This window comes from Antedon mediterranea, chromosome 3, assembly GCF_964355755.1.
Source record: "Antedon mediterranea chromosome 3, ecAntMedi1.1, whole genome shotgun sequence".
Lineage (NCBI taxonomy): Eukaryota > Metazoa > Echinodermata > Crinoidea > Comatulida > Antedonidae > Antedon > Antedon mediterranea.
This window is the reverse complement of record NC_092672.1, coordinates 36671645-36688397: the sequence shown is the minus strand read 5'-3', so window position 1 is coordinate 36688397 and position 16753 is coordinate 36671645. Positions and strand designations below refer to the sequence as shown.

General features: G+C 34.6%; 1 protein-coding gene and 1 pseudogene across 7 annotated transcripts in view; one reads left to right on the top strand and one right to left on the bottom strand.

Moving 5' to 3' along the window:
- Window positions 1–16753, top strand: part of LOC140045447 (glutamate receptor ionotropic, delta-2-like) — an 83717-nt gene that overhangs the window by 22173 nt on the left and 44791 nt on the right. For all 7 annotated transcript variants that reach the window (XM_072090351.1, XM_072090353.1, XM_072090356.1 and 4 more), the window contains 2 exons: window positions 3045–3170; window positions 5106–5297. In XM_072090351.1, the coding sequence (XP_071946452.1) occupies window positions 5195–5297 (103 nt within the window). In that variant the 5' untranslated portion in view covers window positions 3045–3170; window positions 5106–5194. The remainder of the gene's footprint in view (window positions 1–3044; window positions 3171–5105; window positions 5298–16753) is intronic.
- On the bottom strand, window positions 8968–14538 carry LOC140043368 (uncharacterized; annotated as a pseudogene).

The window sequence follows — 16753 nt, the reverse complement described above, 5'->3', positions numbered from 1 at the left end:
GTAAACGTGCGTCGTGAATTTCAAACTCAAAATGTTAATTTTCGGGCGCGGCATATCTACAGCAGTTTTCGTTCGGACCGACACGAACTTGAAAAACGTCATTGACGTCATATTTGTTTCAACTTTGCATAAGAGACGTGATAATCGTACGAAACATTAGAAACGTTTAAAATTCTTGATCTTACGTCGACAGGAAACCAGCACGTTGTGTACTGTCATTACGTTCGGTTCCAAATTAAATCAATATTTACTGTGTTCAAATACAGAAAAAGGCCTAAATAGAAAAATTGTCTTTAGATACAAAGAAACACTACCGACAAATGGCAAAACAAACAATATTAATCAATTTGAATATATTTGTGTTTCGTCAAAAAGGTCTGTCATCTCTTAAAGATATTTAACCCAATAGAATTTTAAATGAATAATAAACGTTAAAACAATCTTAATTATCCATAATCATCTTGACATTAAACACGGACAACGTTTTTTGTAAACTGACCTAAGCCGACGGCAATCAACACTATATGATCAGACCGTTTACAATCACACCATTTACCCTCAGGATCCTTCCATTAACCAGGCTAATATTTCCGCCGTCGACAACGCGGTCAGCAAAGGGCGGCCTAGCTACTAAGTGCATGCATTTTAACCAAAGGAATCTGCATTTAGTAGCAATATTTCTACTATCTTTATCGTATCGATTGTTAATAAGAGAAAACAAGTTTAAAATGCGACAGTAAATGCTCACACAACGAGAATGTGAGAATCAAATATCGCTCAAGTTGAATCAGGCCGTTTAGTTAAGCTAGTAATCAACGCCCGAGGCTGGAGACGAGGTGTTAATTTTACACGAATCGATAAGATGCTGTCGATCACGCTAGGAGTAGCCGCATCGTTCGTTCGATATCTGCTGAAGCGGATTTAGCTTTTGATTTGCAGAGAATCGCCAAGTAACCCGGTTTCACTAATTTTCAATTTTTACCAGTCAGTAACTAAGTTTTATCCTTAATATCAACTTAAGAAAAGGCGCGTCACATGCTAGTTACCCCCTCCCCCAACACAAATGAACACGGACAAAAGCGATTGTCCCCAATATTCCACCCTCGATTCCCAGTGATTATCTCCACATATACTATCTATTTCCGAGGTATCATAGGAATAATTGGTAATACAGCATCACACGTGGTGCATGTATCATGTAAGGTTAGGTTAATAATTCGGTTACTATTAAATACGTGTGAAACACATGTGATGTTGTATTACCAAATATTCGTATGATACTTCAGAAATAGATGCAGTACCGAGATCGGCTGAATATTCACGCTATGAAGTATACTAGTCACTGTATGTTGTTATTATACCCGTCTAATTTTAATTGTATTCCTATACATAAAGTTGATTGGAAATTGATTCAATCTAAATTGTTCAATTCGAGATAACCATCCGTTTATTGTTCCGATCTTTAGAAGGTTTGTATAATGAATAGCCTATATTATTAAAAGATCTGATTTGTTTAATTGAAAAGCATTGGGCACGTAAAGAGGTATCAAGCAATTGTGCTGCAAATAATACAGGTTTGACAAACACAATTATTAGAAGGACATTTTCTTCCGTTGCACTGGTTGCGTTACGTTGCGTCTCTAGTGGGAACCAAGCTTACGACTTTTCTTAAGACCAACATGTTATACCAACAATATATACGTAGGCCGCTTCTCTCATTTTGCCCGCTGTATGATCTCCTAACTGCTGCACTGAGTTTCAACTCTCTCAACACTAAACGGTTATATTATTTATTTGCAGATTTACGAAACTATCATATTATTAACACTTTTAAAATGATTTACTTTTATTAAACTGTATAGAAAGACTATTATAGTAAATTAATAGATTTAATAAATCGGTTAGCAAAGTTTAAGAGTACAACTTTACTAAGAAATAAATGGAGGTGTGGTTAATACCTTGCCCACATCTGTGTAGCCTACGGACAATTGTTGTTGAACACGAAAGCTCTCCACTAAATGATGCACCTCTATATAAGCCATTTGTAGAACCATCTTCCTATGGTTGCACGCAAAATTTAAACCATTGTAAGTGTAATGATTAAAGATGTATTGTCCCTCAAAAATATGAAAAATAAAGATTAATAAAATCAGACTTTCAATTGGCCATTTTGCAGTTTTATTAAAGTTATTCACTTCTCTAAAAAAAAAAAATTATTATTTTCTTATAAAAAGACAAACGAAACGGTTAATTTTAACCAAAAACTATTGTCTGACAGACAATTTAAGTATTTTTTGGCTTTAAATTACCTTTTTTCAGGTAAATCTTTTTTTTTTTTTTTTTTTCGATCCATTGTTTGGTCAAAGTATATAGCTATTACGTGACATTAAAATTGCATATCCAACAAAAAATTGTAAAAAAATGAGGACAATATATCTTTAAAGTGTTCCATCGTATAATCGAAGTTTATAATATAATAATACATTGTGAAAAATATTAATATATTTCAACATAACGATATGATAAGCATAATGTACAAAAGATTATATTAGGAAGGTTATATTTTATTGTTATAATGAAATATCACACGTCAGTTGTATACGTTCTTAGTGTCGACGTTGAAAGTGTGTAACTTTACGGGGTTTAGCACAGAGAGCTTTAGATAAATGTTCATCTTACAGAGAAATTCACCACTTTGATGTGTGTTATAAGACCAATGTCATTAGCGGTCACAGAGCCGGCTTTTAAGGGTTAAGCCTTTGAAAATCTTCATCTTTTATGAGGGATTACTAAATGGGGGTTTGAATCCCATTTCAAATAATTATACATTTAAAATGAAAGTAGTTTTACAAATTATGAAATGTATTCTCGATTTTGTATCTGAACGATTTTATATTTGTGATGAATCTGTTAGGACATTGACCTTTGACCTTTATGAATGTTCCCATAATTTGTTTTTCGCGTTGTAGTGTTTAATACAAACATAGAAATCGTTCGACCTGTGCCCTTCTCATGTTCACATTGTTTTTTTATTTCATTTGTAGGCCTAGACTGCGATAAAAAGACATCAATGTTAACCATGGTTTGACCGAAGAAACCTTGCTTTACATCAATTCTAAAGAGCGTGTAGGCCTAATTCTACTGACAACAACAGCCTGAGATCATTTACGGTAAGTTGCGAGTAAGCTCGAGTGATTTTTTTAAAAGTCAATTCAAATCAAAAGGTTTATTTCTCTTTTCTCAAATGATAATAATCAATTTAATTTAAACAAATTAATCTACAACATATGGTGTGAGTTGTTGACGAATTTATTGTTCCGAGTGTGGGCCGCCAACATGAATAGTGGAAGTTGTGAAACGTCAGCAGACTATTATGCAAATAAAGTACATCATTCGAATAACACTATAGGCCTACGCACTGAATGTCATTTGCATAGTAAAAACCGCACCGGTTCATTACATTTTATATTAAAGACAGTTAGACGGTTTGCATAGGCAAATGTCATGAGATTTTGAATCGGTACGAAAATTTCTAAATAAATTGTTTTTACACAAAAATTACAAAATATATGATACATGTTACAGGGATATGTGATCAAAATGTTGTTCTGTATCATGGAACAATTTGTGCTGTCATGGAACATTCCGAAAGCTCTGTCCACACTATCAAACTAGTTTAACAAACAAAGCGTGATGTGCCCAAATATGGTAGTGATATACCCAAAAATGACAGTAATATGACATCATCATGTCCATTTTATTTAGGCACACATAAAGTTTGATAGTGTAGACAATGCTGAACATCTAATTTCTGTAAAGAAATGAAAAATGACATGGATTTGAAATGAGTAATATGCCTACACATGCTGACGTCATCAACACGAACATTTACATTCTACTTGAAACGGATAAAAAAAACCCAAGAAAACATAGAAAAAAACCTTAAACTATATTTTTTTAAACCTACCAATTTTACAGTGTCTAAAACATTCAAAATATATTAACGAAAACGTTCACATTGACTTAAATTTCCATATGTTATTATCATCATCAACGTTCTAAATTGTGAATGTGGAATTTTAATTAGTTATTTTGTATACTTATTAGTTTTTTTTAAATAGATTTTTAAGCCCTGGATATATATACGTAATTATTATTCTGATTAATCGCGCATCATATAGGTAGGTGAACTTTATTACAAAATTGGATTTTCAGGTTTATAGGGTTTATGTTATTACAAAATTGGTTTTCTAGGTGTTGGGTTTAATCATTACAATGTTCAAAGATTTATTAATATACTAATTACTGTATTCAATGGCGTAGGCCTAACCTCCTGGAAATGTTAATTTGTTTATGCTTAGGCTAAACAAAAATATTAAATATTATTAAACAGCAACGTCGCCATCACATTATACAAACTATACGCAATCCCTCTCCCCTCCAACACAATCCGCCCCATCCCCCCCCCCCCAACGCCCGAGTCGAGTCTCAGAATTGTTTATAAGCTGAGGTTTCTCAAATCTTTACTGCAGTAACTAGTTACAAGACATCAATACGTAAAACACATAGAAAGGCATACACATATACACATTATAGGCCTACTAAAAAAGGCGTTATTTTATAATCTAAAATAAATAATCTAAATTGCACAACTATGTTAAATAACTTTATTTACCTACAAACAAAATAAAATAATACAACAGACCATTGTATCCAATCTTTAAACGTTTCAACAAATTACTATACATTTTCTAATCGCGCGCGGTGTAATATGACGTCATATAAAGTTTTAATTACAGAGTTCGTTAGGAGGCGCTACACAATTTCCCATTAACATTCATGCATGCGTTATTAAAAACGACACGTGACCAAATCGACTGGTACGGTTTAGGAAATATTTGTTGGGTTTATTTTAGTTTCTGTGCTCAGTTAAATGACATCTCCCATGCGGTTTGCTACACGCGTATGTATGAATGTATCTCCGTTGGTGCAGCAGTATTTTTTTGATACACCGTTTTGGATCTGTTTAAACTTGGATGTTGTCGTAACCAGAAATTGCGATGCAATCCACTAAGACTAAACATATATAACTTATTTTATTGCAGCTAACAACAATAATTGGTGTTGGCTGACTATATCTGAACGTTATTTATAAAACGGTTCCTTTTTGGAAATCGCAAAGTTTCTATATAAAATGAACGTGTTTATTATTTGTCTATTGCTCCTGTCCCTACATCACATCGTCGGTGGAATAAGTGGAACATCAAACACCGAGATGCCAACTAACATATATATTGGTAAGTCGACATTTTGTAATAATCTATTTATTTTACAGTTGTTAAACTCGTACTACTCCCAATTAATTTGGATTGTGATTATCTGTGGTATTATTATTATCATTATTATTATCATTCCTTATATTATCAATTACATTCCTTCTTTAAATTAGTACTCTTTCTTTACCATGAATTGACAAACATCATCACTAATATTCTCATCTTCATTACAAATAATTATCTTCATATCTCATTTTTGTTGTCAATTCGTTTTAGTTATTGCTACATGGCCATAATTAGCATTACATATTTTATACCATACATTTTTTATATTTATGTTAGTTGTAATGCATCATTTCAATGATTTGTATACGTATTGTGTCTGGGTATACGGATAGTTGGGTAGATAGCGCGTACTTGATATACGTATTGCGTACGAGGTACACGGTTAGCGTACCGTACTGGATGCACAGATAGCGTGCCGTACTGGGTACACGTTTAGCGACGTACCGTACGGGTTAGGGTTAGCGCACTGGATACACGGTTAGCTCGATAGGTAGCGTACTAGATACACGTATTGCGTACGAGGTACACGGTTAGCGTACCGTACTGGATACACAGATAGCGTGCCGTACTGGGTACACGTTTAGCGACGTACCGTACGGGTTAGGGTTAGCGCACTGGATACACGGTTAGCTCGATAGGTAGCGTACTAGATACACGTATTGCGTACGAGGTACACGGTTAGCGTACCGTACTGGATACACAGATAGCGTGCCGTACTGGGTACACGTTTAGCGACGTACCGTACGGGTTAGGGTTAGCGCACTGGATACACGGTTAGCTCGATAGGTAGCGTACTAGATACACGTATTGCGCGTACAAATGTACACGGATACAAGTACATTCGTACGGTACTTATGGATGCGTAATGTCATAACAGCACACGCTATATTATTATTTTCGTGTGGAAAAAAAGTCTTCTATCTAAAATTAAAATCCAGGCGACAGACTTCTCATCATAATTATATAGAAATTGTCCTTTTTAATTTCACTGTCCATTAATAACACTTGATGTGTAATTACACGATGAAGAGCGTGTATAACAGGGAGGGGAGGCTGTCAAATGGTATTTACACCAAGGTTGTCTATAGTTAAACAATGATGTATCATAGTAATACATCATTTCAAGTATCATTATACTTGTTTTAGGATTTTAATCTTTAAAATGGTAACGAAGCACCTGCTAGTAATGTTATTTTTTCCAAAATAACTTGTTAAAAGAAGTATTTTTATAGATAAAGTTTAACTTTTATACACCAATGGTCAAAATCTTATTTAAAGTATGATATACCTCTCACCCACTAACTTTATGATCGTAGTCTTCCATTAGGGCAACATTTAAATTAATAGCTATTTGAAAATACATGCATAAGAGCTGCATAATATGTTATGTTTATTGATGTAGAAATATACAGCTTTGTTTTTATAATTAGAGATCTTTTGTTTGTATTATTTTTTATGGATATGGATGTGTGAATGAACGAAATAAAAGAAATGCATATTGTCATTAAAGCTCTGTTTGACAAAAACAGTGTTATGTGCCCAAATATGGTAGTGATATGTTTAAATATGGTAGTGATATGGCATCATCATGTCCATATATGGGCACATCGTATGTTTTGGTCACATAATGTTTGATAGTGATGACAGATCTTTACATTGTTCCTCTCTTTCCCCTTGATTCCAATTTGTATAAGCTTTGTATAAGCTTTGTATAAGCTTTGTATAAGCTTATACGTTAAATGAATTAGTTTGAGTCTCATCATTTGGAGATTCCTTTTTCACTTACATTTCGAAGATTTCTGTTCCTTATTTTAAATACTATTTCACATTTATTGTTATAAATTATTGTTTATAATGGAAAAAAATAATATTTAATAGTATATCATTAAAAGACATTAGCTTTTATTTGCATTAATGTGTATACATTGAATCCAAAGTGCATATTTAAGTCCATGCTTATTTCATAAGATAAGATGTTTTATCGGAGATACCTTATAATAACTCGGATGACCGATTTCATCTCGTGTGAACGCATTCTTTAAACAAACACGATTTAATTGATTTGAGTAGTGGTTAAGTTGAATTGTGTTATCTTAAGCATCCGACTAAATACCGTTTGTGTCGAAGACTACACACAGTATCTGATTTTATATAATCGTAGTCGCTGTAATATACCGTACTGTATGGTATGGTACTGTACTGTATCTGATATACTGTAAATGATTTTATAATCCTGGTTGCTGTAATATACTAAACTGTATAATACTGTCTGATACTGTAAATGATTTTATCATCATAGTCGCTGTAATACCATACTAAACTGTACAATACTGTCTGATACTGTAAATTATTTTATAATCTTGGTCGCTGTAATACCGTACTGTACTGTATTATATTGTATTTGATATACTGTAAATGATTTATCGTAGTCGCTACAATACTGTACCGTACTGTACTGGATACTGTATCTGATGTATGAGTAGGACTACAGGAAATGATTCAATTTACATATTGCGATATTTTTCTTAAAATTATCACATAAATCTTTATCACATAGGCCTACATGTTAGCTGGTAGTCACGTGTAATACAAGCATGATTCTTTCATTTATTTCAATAAACAATGATTATGAATGATGATTATGATAATCATGATTAAAATGATGATTATGATAATCATGATTAAAATGATGATTATGATAAGCATGATTATGAATGATGATTATGATAAGCATGATTATGAAGAAGATTATTATAATCATGATGGTAGTTGAATTAATGAATCGTAATTATTACTATAATATTGTAACAATATAACGATGACGATTGAGGTAAAGTGATGAAAATGACAGATGTCGCCGTTCATAAACTCGTTTTCACGTCAAACAGTGCAAATTAGCAACAATGACAATAATTATTAAATCGTAAAACTGTCAGATTCAGACGTGATCCATCATGCTGACGACAAGACCAGTTCATTTTTAATAGCACAAACTTATCTTAATTATGTCCATTTTAATAGACGACACGTATTACCCATTGGCTTAACCATGACACAAGATCGGTGTTCTAATACCTTATAATTACCGATAGAATATACAGAATCTACAAAATCCAGCCATGGAGGTTTATACCTCCATGGTCCAACTGATTTCACAAAGGCTAACCAGAAAACAAATCGAACCGTTTCACCAAGATATTTCCAAATTCGATTTATAAATATTAGATTTTTGCATCAATAACGAAAACATACATTATGTAGTCAATTATTAAATTTTACAACATTCAATATGTTAATAATCCATTTAACAACTTGACACCTATTCATAGCGGTGTAATTTAATATCCTCTTAATGAAGGAACAAGGAGTTGCTCTTATCGCGTTTGCAGTAAAAATGTAGACGTACAAACATAATAACCTAACCATCTTCATTAAAATTATTGTTATCATAATATTGTAGAAAACAATTATTAATATAATCATATTATTATAATCATCGATTCTGAGTATCATCCGTTATTGCAATCATAATTCATATTTGGAATATGGATCAGTATTAAATACGTTGCTTTGATAGAAGCATGAGAAAGGCATTACACATTTCTACTCCTACTTTGAATATAAGTTATGCACCAACGTGTTTTTGTGATGTTGTTGATGTTGTTGGTGGAGTTGTTGTTTGTGTTATCATTGCTGGTGGTGTTGGTGTTGTTGTTGTTGTTGTTGTTGTTGTCGGTGTTGTTGTTGTTGTTGGTGTTGTTGTTGATGGTGGTGGTAGTGTTGTTGGTGTAGTTGTTGTTGTTGTTGGTGGTGTTGTTGATGTTAATGGTGATGTTGTTGAGGGTGATGTTGTTGATGGTGATGTTGTTAATGGTGATGTTGTTGATGGTGATGTTGTTGATGGTGATGTTGTTGATGGTGTTGGTGGTGTTGTTGATGTTAATGGTGATGTTGTTGATGGTTTTGTTGTTGGTTGTGTTGTTGTTGTTAATGGTGATGTTGTTGATAGTGTTGTTGGTGGTGTTGATGTTGATGGGTTTGTACGTGTTGTTGGTGTTGTTGTTGTTGATGTTGTTGTTGTTGTTAGTGTTGTTGTTGTTGTTTATGTTGTTGGTGTTGTTGTTGTTGTTAGTGTTGTTGATGTTGTTGGTGTTGTTGTTGTTGTTAGTGTTGTTGTTGTTGATTTTGTTGGTGTTGTTGTTGTTAGTGTTGTTGTTGTTGTTGATGTTGTTGGTGTTGTTGTTGTTGTTGTTGGTGTTGTCGGTGTTGTTGTTGTTGTTGGTGTTGTTGTTGATGGTGGTGGTAGTGTTGTTGGTGTAGTTGTTGTTGTTGTTGGTGGTGTTGTTGATGTTAATGCTGATGTTGTTGAGGGCGATGTTGTTGATGGTGATGTTGTTAATGGTGATGTTGTTGATGGTGATGTTGTTGATGGTGATGTTGTTGATGGTGTTGGTGGTGTTGTTGATGTTAATGGTGATGTTGTTGATGGTTTTGTTGTTGGTTGTGTTGTTGTTGTTAATGGTGATGTTGTTGATAGTGTTGTTGGTGGTGTTGATGTTGATGGGTTTGTACGTGTTGTTGGTGTTGTTGTTGTTGATGTTGTTGTTGTTGTTGTTAGTGTTGTTGTTGTTGTTTATGTTGTTGGTGTTGTTGTTGTTGTTAGTGTTGTTGATGTTGTTGGTGTTGTTGTTGTTGTTAGTGTTGTTGTTGTTGATTTTGTTGGTGTTGTTGTTGTTAGTGTTGTTGTTGTTGTTGATGTTGTTGGTGTTTTTGTTGTTGTTGTTAGTGTTGTTGTTGTTGTTGTTGATGTTGTTGGTGTTTTTGTTGTTGTTGTTGTTGTTAGTGTTGTTGTTGTTGTTGTTGATGTTGTTGGTGTTGTTGTTGTTGTTAGTGTGGTTGAAGTTGTTGTTGGATTTGTTGTTGTTGGTGTTAGTGTTCTTATTGTTGTTGTTGTTGTTGGGTGGGGAGATACATTAGGAAGGATTGAACTATGTTGGAAAAAACATAATTTAGGACGATGCGAGTGCACCAAAATGCGTACGTAAAATGAAAGTTTTCTACATAATTTGATATATTGAGTTATTATCGATATAAAATGCCTTAATCAAAATAGATATTTATTAACAGCAGCTGTTTCAGAGTGTAGTGTGTACTGTAGGTATGATGGCTATTTTTGAATGAGTACGTGTATAGATACCATCGGATGAATTACTAAGAAAAACAGCAATCCTTTGTGATCATTTATACTTATTTAGTCACGGGTGCGTACAATAACCATTTCTAGTATTGTGCATGCACGGTATACGATTGTTCTAACTGTCTAATATAGGCAGTGGCGTAACGGCTATGAGCGCTCACTGGCTAAACCCAGGGCCCCAGAACTTAACAGGCATTAAAATATGTCGAAAAAAGCTGAAGGGCCACTGAGGGTTCCCATAACCCGGAGGCCTCGGGTTTCTACGTTACGCCACTGAAGATAGGTTGGTCTTTGCAGTTGGATTTAGCGCATGTAAAAAAACATTGGAAAAACAACTCCACCACGAGAAGTTGTTCTCAGTTGTTGTCTGATATTGGTTTTAAGCGCCAACATCTTGTACGTTACTTATATCATAAAGATCTGTCTACACTATCAAACTTTATGTGACAAATAAATGTGATGTGCCCGTTATATGGAAACGATGATGTCATATCACTACCATATTTGGGCACATCAAACTTTTTTGCCACATATGCACAAGTATGATCATGATCATAATGTAGACAGAGCTTAATATCATTGTGTTTTATTTCACTTTTTTTCTATTTTAACTATTAATAATAACATTTTAATAACATGTATTAGCATCTACTAGCACCATTAAGATTATGACAGACATTGGTGTACATATTATCGTACTTATATAATCAATTCCCTGAATTCCCTCGTTAAGTCATTATTCGCAAAGGTCTATATAAAACATTACGCGGCGTTGCGTTGGCGGTAATTTTTAAATGCTCGAAATTCAAACCCATCGTTTAATGCCAGTTTTATTGAATAATTGCTTCTCTTAATAGAATGTACTTGATAATATTACAGAACGAGAGACGTCATGAGAAAATGCTATGATATATAACGTTCCAACACGGATAGCTGTGTGTGGTGATATCTAACATTGAGTTGTGATTAACGAAAGTGAATTTATATACCAAGCGTGTATTGGAAACATGGCAGCCGTCATTTTAACATTTCTATTAGAAAACTTTTGACAGGATCTGGCTTTTTATAGCCCGAAGTGAAAACATTCTCCATATGCTCGATGGCAAAACAGTGACATTATATGCCGTCGTTTTCAATATTTACGGACACAGTTTCTGAATTTAAGCTTGATTCCCAATAGGACGCAACGCAAGGACGTAAGCGCAACGAGTTGACCAATGATACAGGCGACAGTTGAGTAATCCATCGCTTGTGATTGGCTACATTACTTGCGTTTCGCATACGTCATTGTGTTGCGTCCAAGTTGGATCCAAGCTTTAATACAGCACTGTCTACCCTATCAAACAAGTTTGACAAAAAAACTGTGATGTACTGAAATATGGTAGTGATATACCCAAATATGTTAGTGATATGACATCATCATGTCTATATATGGGCACATCACATTTTTTGTCACATAAAGTTTGATAGTGTAGACAGAGCTTTAGACCAGAATTGTCATATCGGGTAAAGACCCAACCAAATTAAACTACAAATATCCCAAATTAAATCGATATAATTGTAACATATTTCATACTGTATGTCTTTGTTATTGATCTGTAATGCTTAACAGTTGACTAAAACCTAATTTAAAGAACTTAGTACGTAATTTAGTAAGTTATTTATAATTTAGTTGGCATTCTTACAATAAGACCTTTTCAATCCTATCCTAAATCTCGCTATCTCGCGAGGCATAACACCTTAAATTCAAACGCTAAATCTTACAAGGTTTTATTACTATAAGATAATAGAACTCGTGAATTCTATTAAATAAATGAAAATACTGTAATACTCTTAGCTTTTATTGTTCACTTGTTACTGCTTCTTTCAAAATTACTTTTACACGAGGATTAGGAACACGTCTCGTAAAACATTCGCCTAGAAAGATAAAGGCTGTTCACACGCGTATCTAGTTTTTAATGTGCTTTTCTACGATTTTACCGAGAAATATGAAATATAAAAAATAGCAAAATTTATGAATAAACGTATGAGGTGTTTCAACCCTGCTTGGATTTATAAGAAAAATAACTCTTATTCTCTAATAATAATTGTGGGGATTTTGCTTAGTATAGGAATAGTAGGCTATCAAATTGACCAGAATTGTGGATGGAAAATGTTACAGTATTTAATTATTCTTGGGAAACGGCTGGGATTTTGGGGTGGGGATGTAGGCCTAGGCCATGACCAAAACTGGGAATGTTATAAACTACATTTGAAAACTACATTTGAAAACTGCCACTGAGGGATTATGGGTTGGGAGTGATGGCTAACATAATTTGTACTGGAACCGTCTTAAAAACATCACCCGGTTTCTGGGGTGTGTTGGGAGGAGGAGCGAAAATACTGGCGTAATGAAGTAGCCTATGCCTATATGATTGAATTGTAGACCTACTACGAAAACTTACTAGGCCTACATTTGAACTGTCCAGGGGAGGAGGTAAGGTTTGTTGCGGCTGCGATGGTGAGAGGAGAATGAAGGTCGGGGGACCGCAATATCAACATTATATATTTTAATTATCAGCCTACTCATTTACACAGTTTACAACGTATTTAAGCCATAGGCCTATCGTAGCTATGTATGCCCTCTCAATTTGAAGCTAAAGTTTTATTGAATTTGTCCTTCACTGGAAAGAGTGTGGGGTGTTATTAAGGGATGGAGGTTGGTGCGTATACGGAGATACTGGCGTCGGGTGTTATGTACTGAGAAGGCTTTAAACTAATTTTGAAACCCGCCCTGGGGCGGGTATAATTGCTAGTAGTGAATATATCACAATATATTTAGATGTAGACAGAGCTTATACATACATTTCAGTATATTTTGATTCCGTAAATTGACTGCACCTGTAACGTAGTGATATTTGAATTTAATTTTCATACGATAATTTGTATGTTTGGCATCCATCTCACAGAATGTCATAATAAGTCTTCGCGCCCAAAGGATTTCACTTTATTTGCTTTCTAATGTCCGTTCTCGTAAAGCCACTTATCCGTGCACAGTACATTGCTCTCTATCGACGTTAGAATTAGGAGAAAACTATATTAATACACATTTTAATGAATGAAGCATACAATACAGTATTAACATTGGCGTAGCTCTAAGCGAAGACGATCATACATATTATGACCATAATCTAAAAATATCAATCTTGATATCAACGTAGATAAATTGGAGTTCCTTGAAGCACGGATGTACGCGGAGTTAATATATTCAGGCCCTTTATCATGCCATCTGCGCCACCTGATTACGCAGATATTGCATCATTCTGCGCATGCTCATGTTTCTGACCGTGCACAAAATGACTTTCTGACTTGACAGGTGCGTGTGGCGCGTCGCAGCAGATCTCACTAAAGCTTGGTTCCCACTAGGACACAACGCAAGGACGCAACGCAATGTGATTTGACCAATCACAAGCGATAGATTTTTCGAAAATTCGTGTGTGACTGGTCAACTCGCTTGCGTTGTTGCGCCTACTTCCTTGCGTTGCGTCCTAGTGAGAACCAAGCTTAACTTCTAAAATTATCATCAGATTCACCCAGTAAGTGAGGTTATAAAATGTCATCTGTCTCCATAGAACAAATGTTATTAATGTTATATAAGATACAAGTGATGAATTGATTGTCATTTCGGCAATAATGATATCGTTCTTAAGCTTGGTTCACACTAGAACGTAACGCAAGGACGTAAACACAACGCAAGTGTTTTAACCAATGACAAGCGAAGTTATAGACAGTTAGCAATCACAAGCGAATAAGGCATCGCTTGTGATTGGTCAATTCACTTGCGTTGCGTTACGTCCTTGTGTTGCGTCGCTAGTGGGAACCACGCGTAAGCATTAAGTATAAAATGTAGCAGCTAAGTGGTTTCGAACCTTACCGTGTTACGCTGTCATAACACTCCAGAGAGTTTGATAATAGCAACGTCTTAGTTAAGTCGAAGATGCTCTCCAGGTGGAATGTCATCCCGAGATGAGTAGTAGTAATTAGTCTTGTTTATTTTATTTCAATTATATGTAATTTTTTACTTTCTATGGACCAGAGTTTCCAAAATAAAAGATTGAATGAATGAATGAATAATCCACAAGTAAGGGTTTTCTCTAGACGTTTGTGTAAACACGGGTTGAAAAATGTACGCGTGTTTGAAATATTGCGTGTCTCCGAGCGCGACTCAACTAAATGTGAAGATTGACATTACTGCTTCCGATTAAGTGGAACATTAATTAAATGCATTTGCGTCAATCACAACTCGACAAGTGCTGTACATGCTATAACGCAAATATGTACCGTATGTTCTCAGAGCTAGACCTACCTAATGTCGACAATTTCTCGTATGTAACTATTTAACATTTTTAATTAAGTATCTTTAAGTATGTTACGACATGGTACTTATATTACATTATACTTATTAAGTTATCAAGACAGTATAACATTTGGCACCAATCATAGTGTTTATAATCAATCAAATTTTGACAATAATTGAGTCAATTATTTAGCGAATATAGAGATGTAAAATTATTATTATTATTATTATTATTATTATTAACTCACAGTAAACCCCTCCTTCCTTTGGAATGCCCCTATGGATGATATATATTTGAACACACAACGGCTAACCCCTATTTAAAGCTTGGTTCCCACTAGCGACGCAACGTAACGCAATCTACGCAACGTTAGAAAATGCCCTTCCAATAATGTGCCCCCGCCTGCGTGAAATCAAACCTGCGATGTTTGCAGCACTATTGCGTTGTTGGTCCCCCCACTTGTGATTACGCAATATAGCACTTTGCGTCAATACGCCGCTCTGTGTTACGTCCCTAGTGGGAACCAAGCGTTAACCACGCTTAAAGCTTGGTTCCCACTAGAGCGCAAGGATGTACGTAAGCCGCAACACAAGGGAATTGACCAATCATAAGCGAGAGTTCGAATAATCCATTGCTTTTGATTGGTTAATTCGCCTGCGTTGCGTCCTAGTGAGAACCAAGCTTTAGGGACAATTTGTATACTGAAGGTTTTCCCTAATATGGGTTTTAATGCAAAATTAACATCCTCCATCCTTAGTATGCTTATGACATGACATATCGATAACCGTCAGCATTGCTATAAATTTAGTCCTTGCTGTTACAGAATATCATTATTAAAACATTATTAACTTCTAAATAACCCATAATATAACTTTTAGGAAATTGAAAAAATGAATATAAAATGCAATAATATCGATGTATGAGCACGTAGCGTGTTTCTATCGCTTCAAGGCTTTTCTCCTGAATTATGATGAAATTTATTTGCTAGATTTAGAAATCCAGAAATCTCTGTTCAAATGCTGTCACGCCGATTACCTAATAACAATAAAGCCGACTATAAATACTAACTATATTCATAAATTCGAATCTTGGCTTGCGCGCCATCACTTGGGCTTGCTTCTCACTTTGGACGCAACGCAAGGACGTAAGCGCAACGCAAATTAATTGACCAATCACAAACGAAAATTTGAATAATCCATTGCTTGTGATTGGTCAAATTACTTCCGTTGCGCTTACGTGCGTGAATTGCATGAACCAAGAATTATGGATGCGCTTTGGGTTAAGTTTAGAATTTAATTGTTAGAAAGTAGAAAGTCAAGTTGCTAAAATAAGAAATATCCAACAAAATGATATTAATTTTAGCCAATATAATATACACACAATTCCAAAAAAAACACTACTGCAATAATAAAATTAATGAAGGTAAGCGCATACCATCATATTTATTCATCTGAAATCAAGTTTGACACCGTAATTGTGATTATTTCTCGTCCCATTTGTGTTGTCTATTAATGAATTGCCCAGAAGGCGTTTTGACTGTCATAATTTATCAGCTAAAAACCCCCCACTCAAACATTCTGTCTTTTTTTGTCATCGCATAATCACCGCCACAAAGAGGAAATGAAATTTTGTACCAAACACGATTTAACAAATGTAATTGTCTGTTAATCGGATCAGAACACTATTGTTAATGTTGTCGGAATCAACGCATGCGCATAATATGTATCGATGAATCTATCGCAAATGTACGTGTTTTTGACAGCATACGCTGAGCGAGCATGTATATGAATTTATTGTATAGAATTTGTATGTCGAGGTCTATACTCTGATTCTATATGTACTGTTCTATTATAATTGGGACAATTATACCCAGTTTA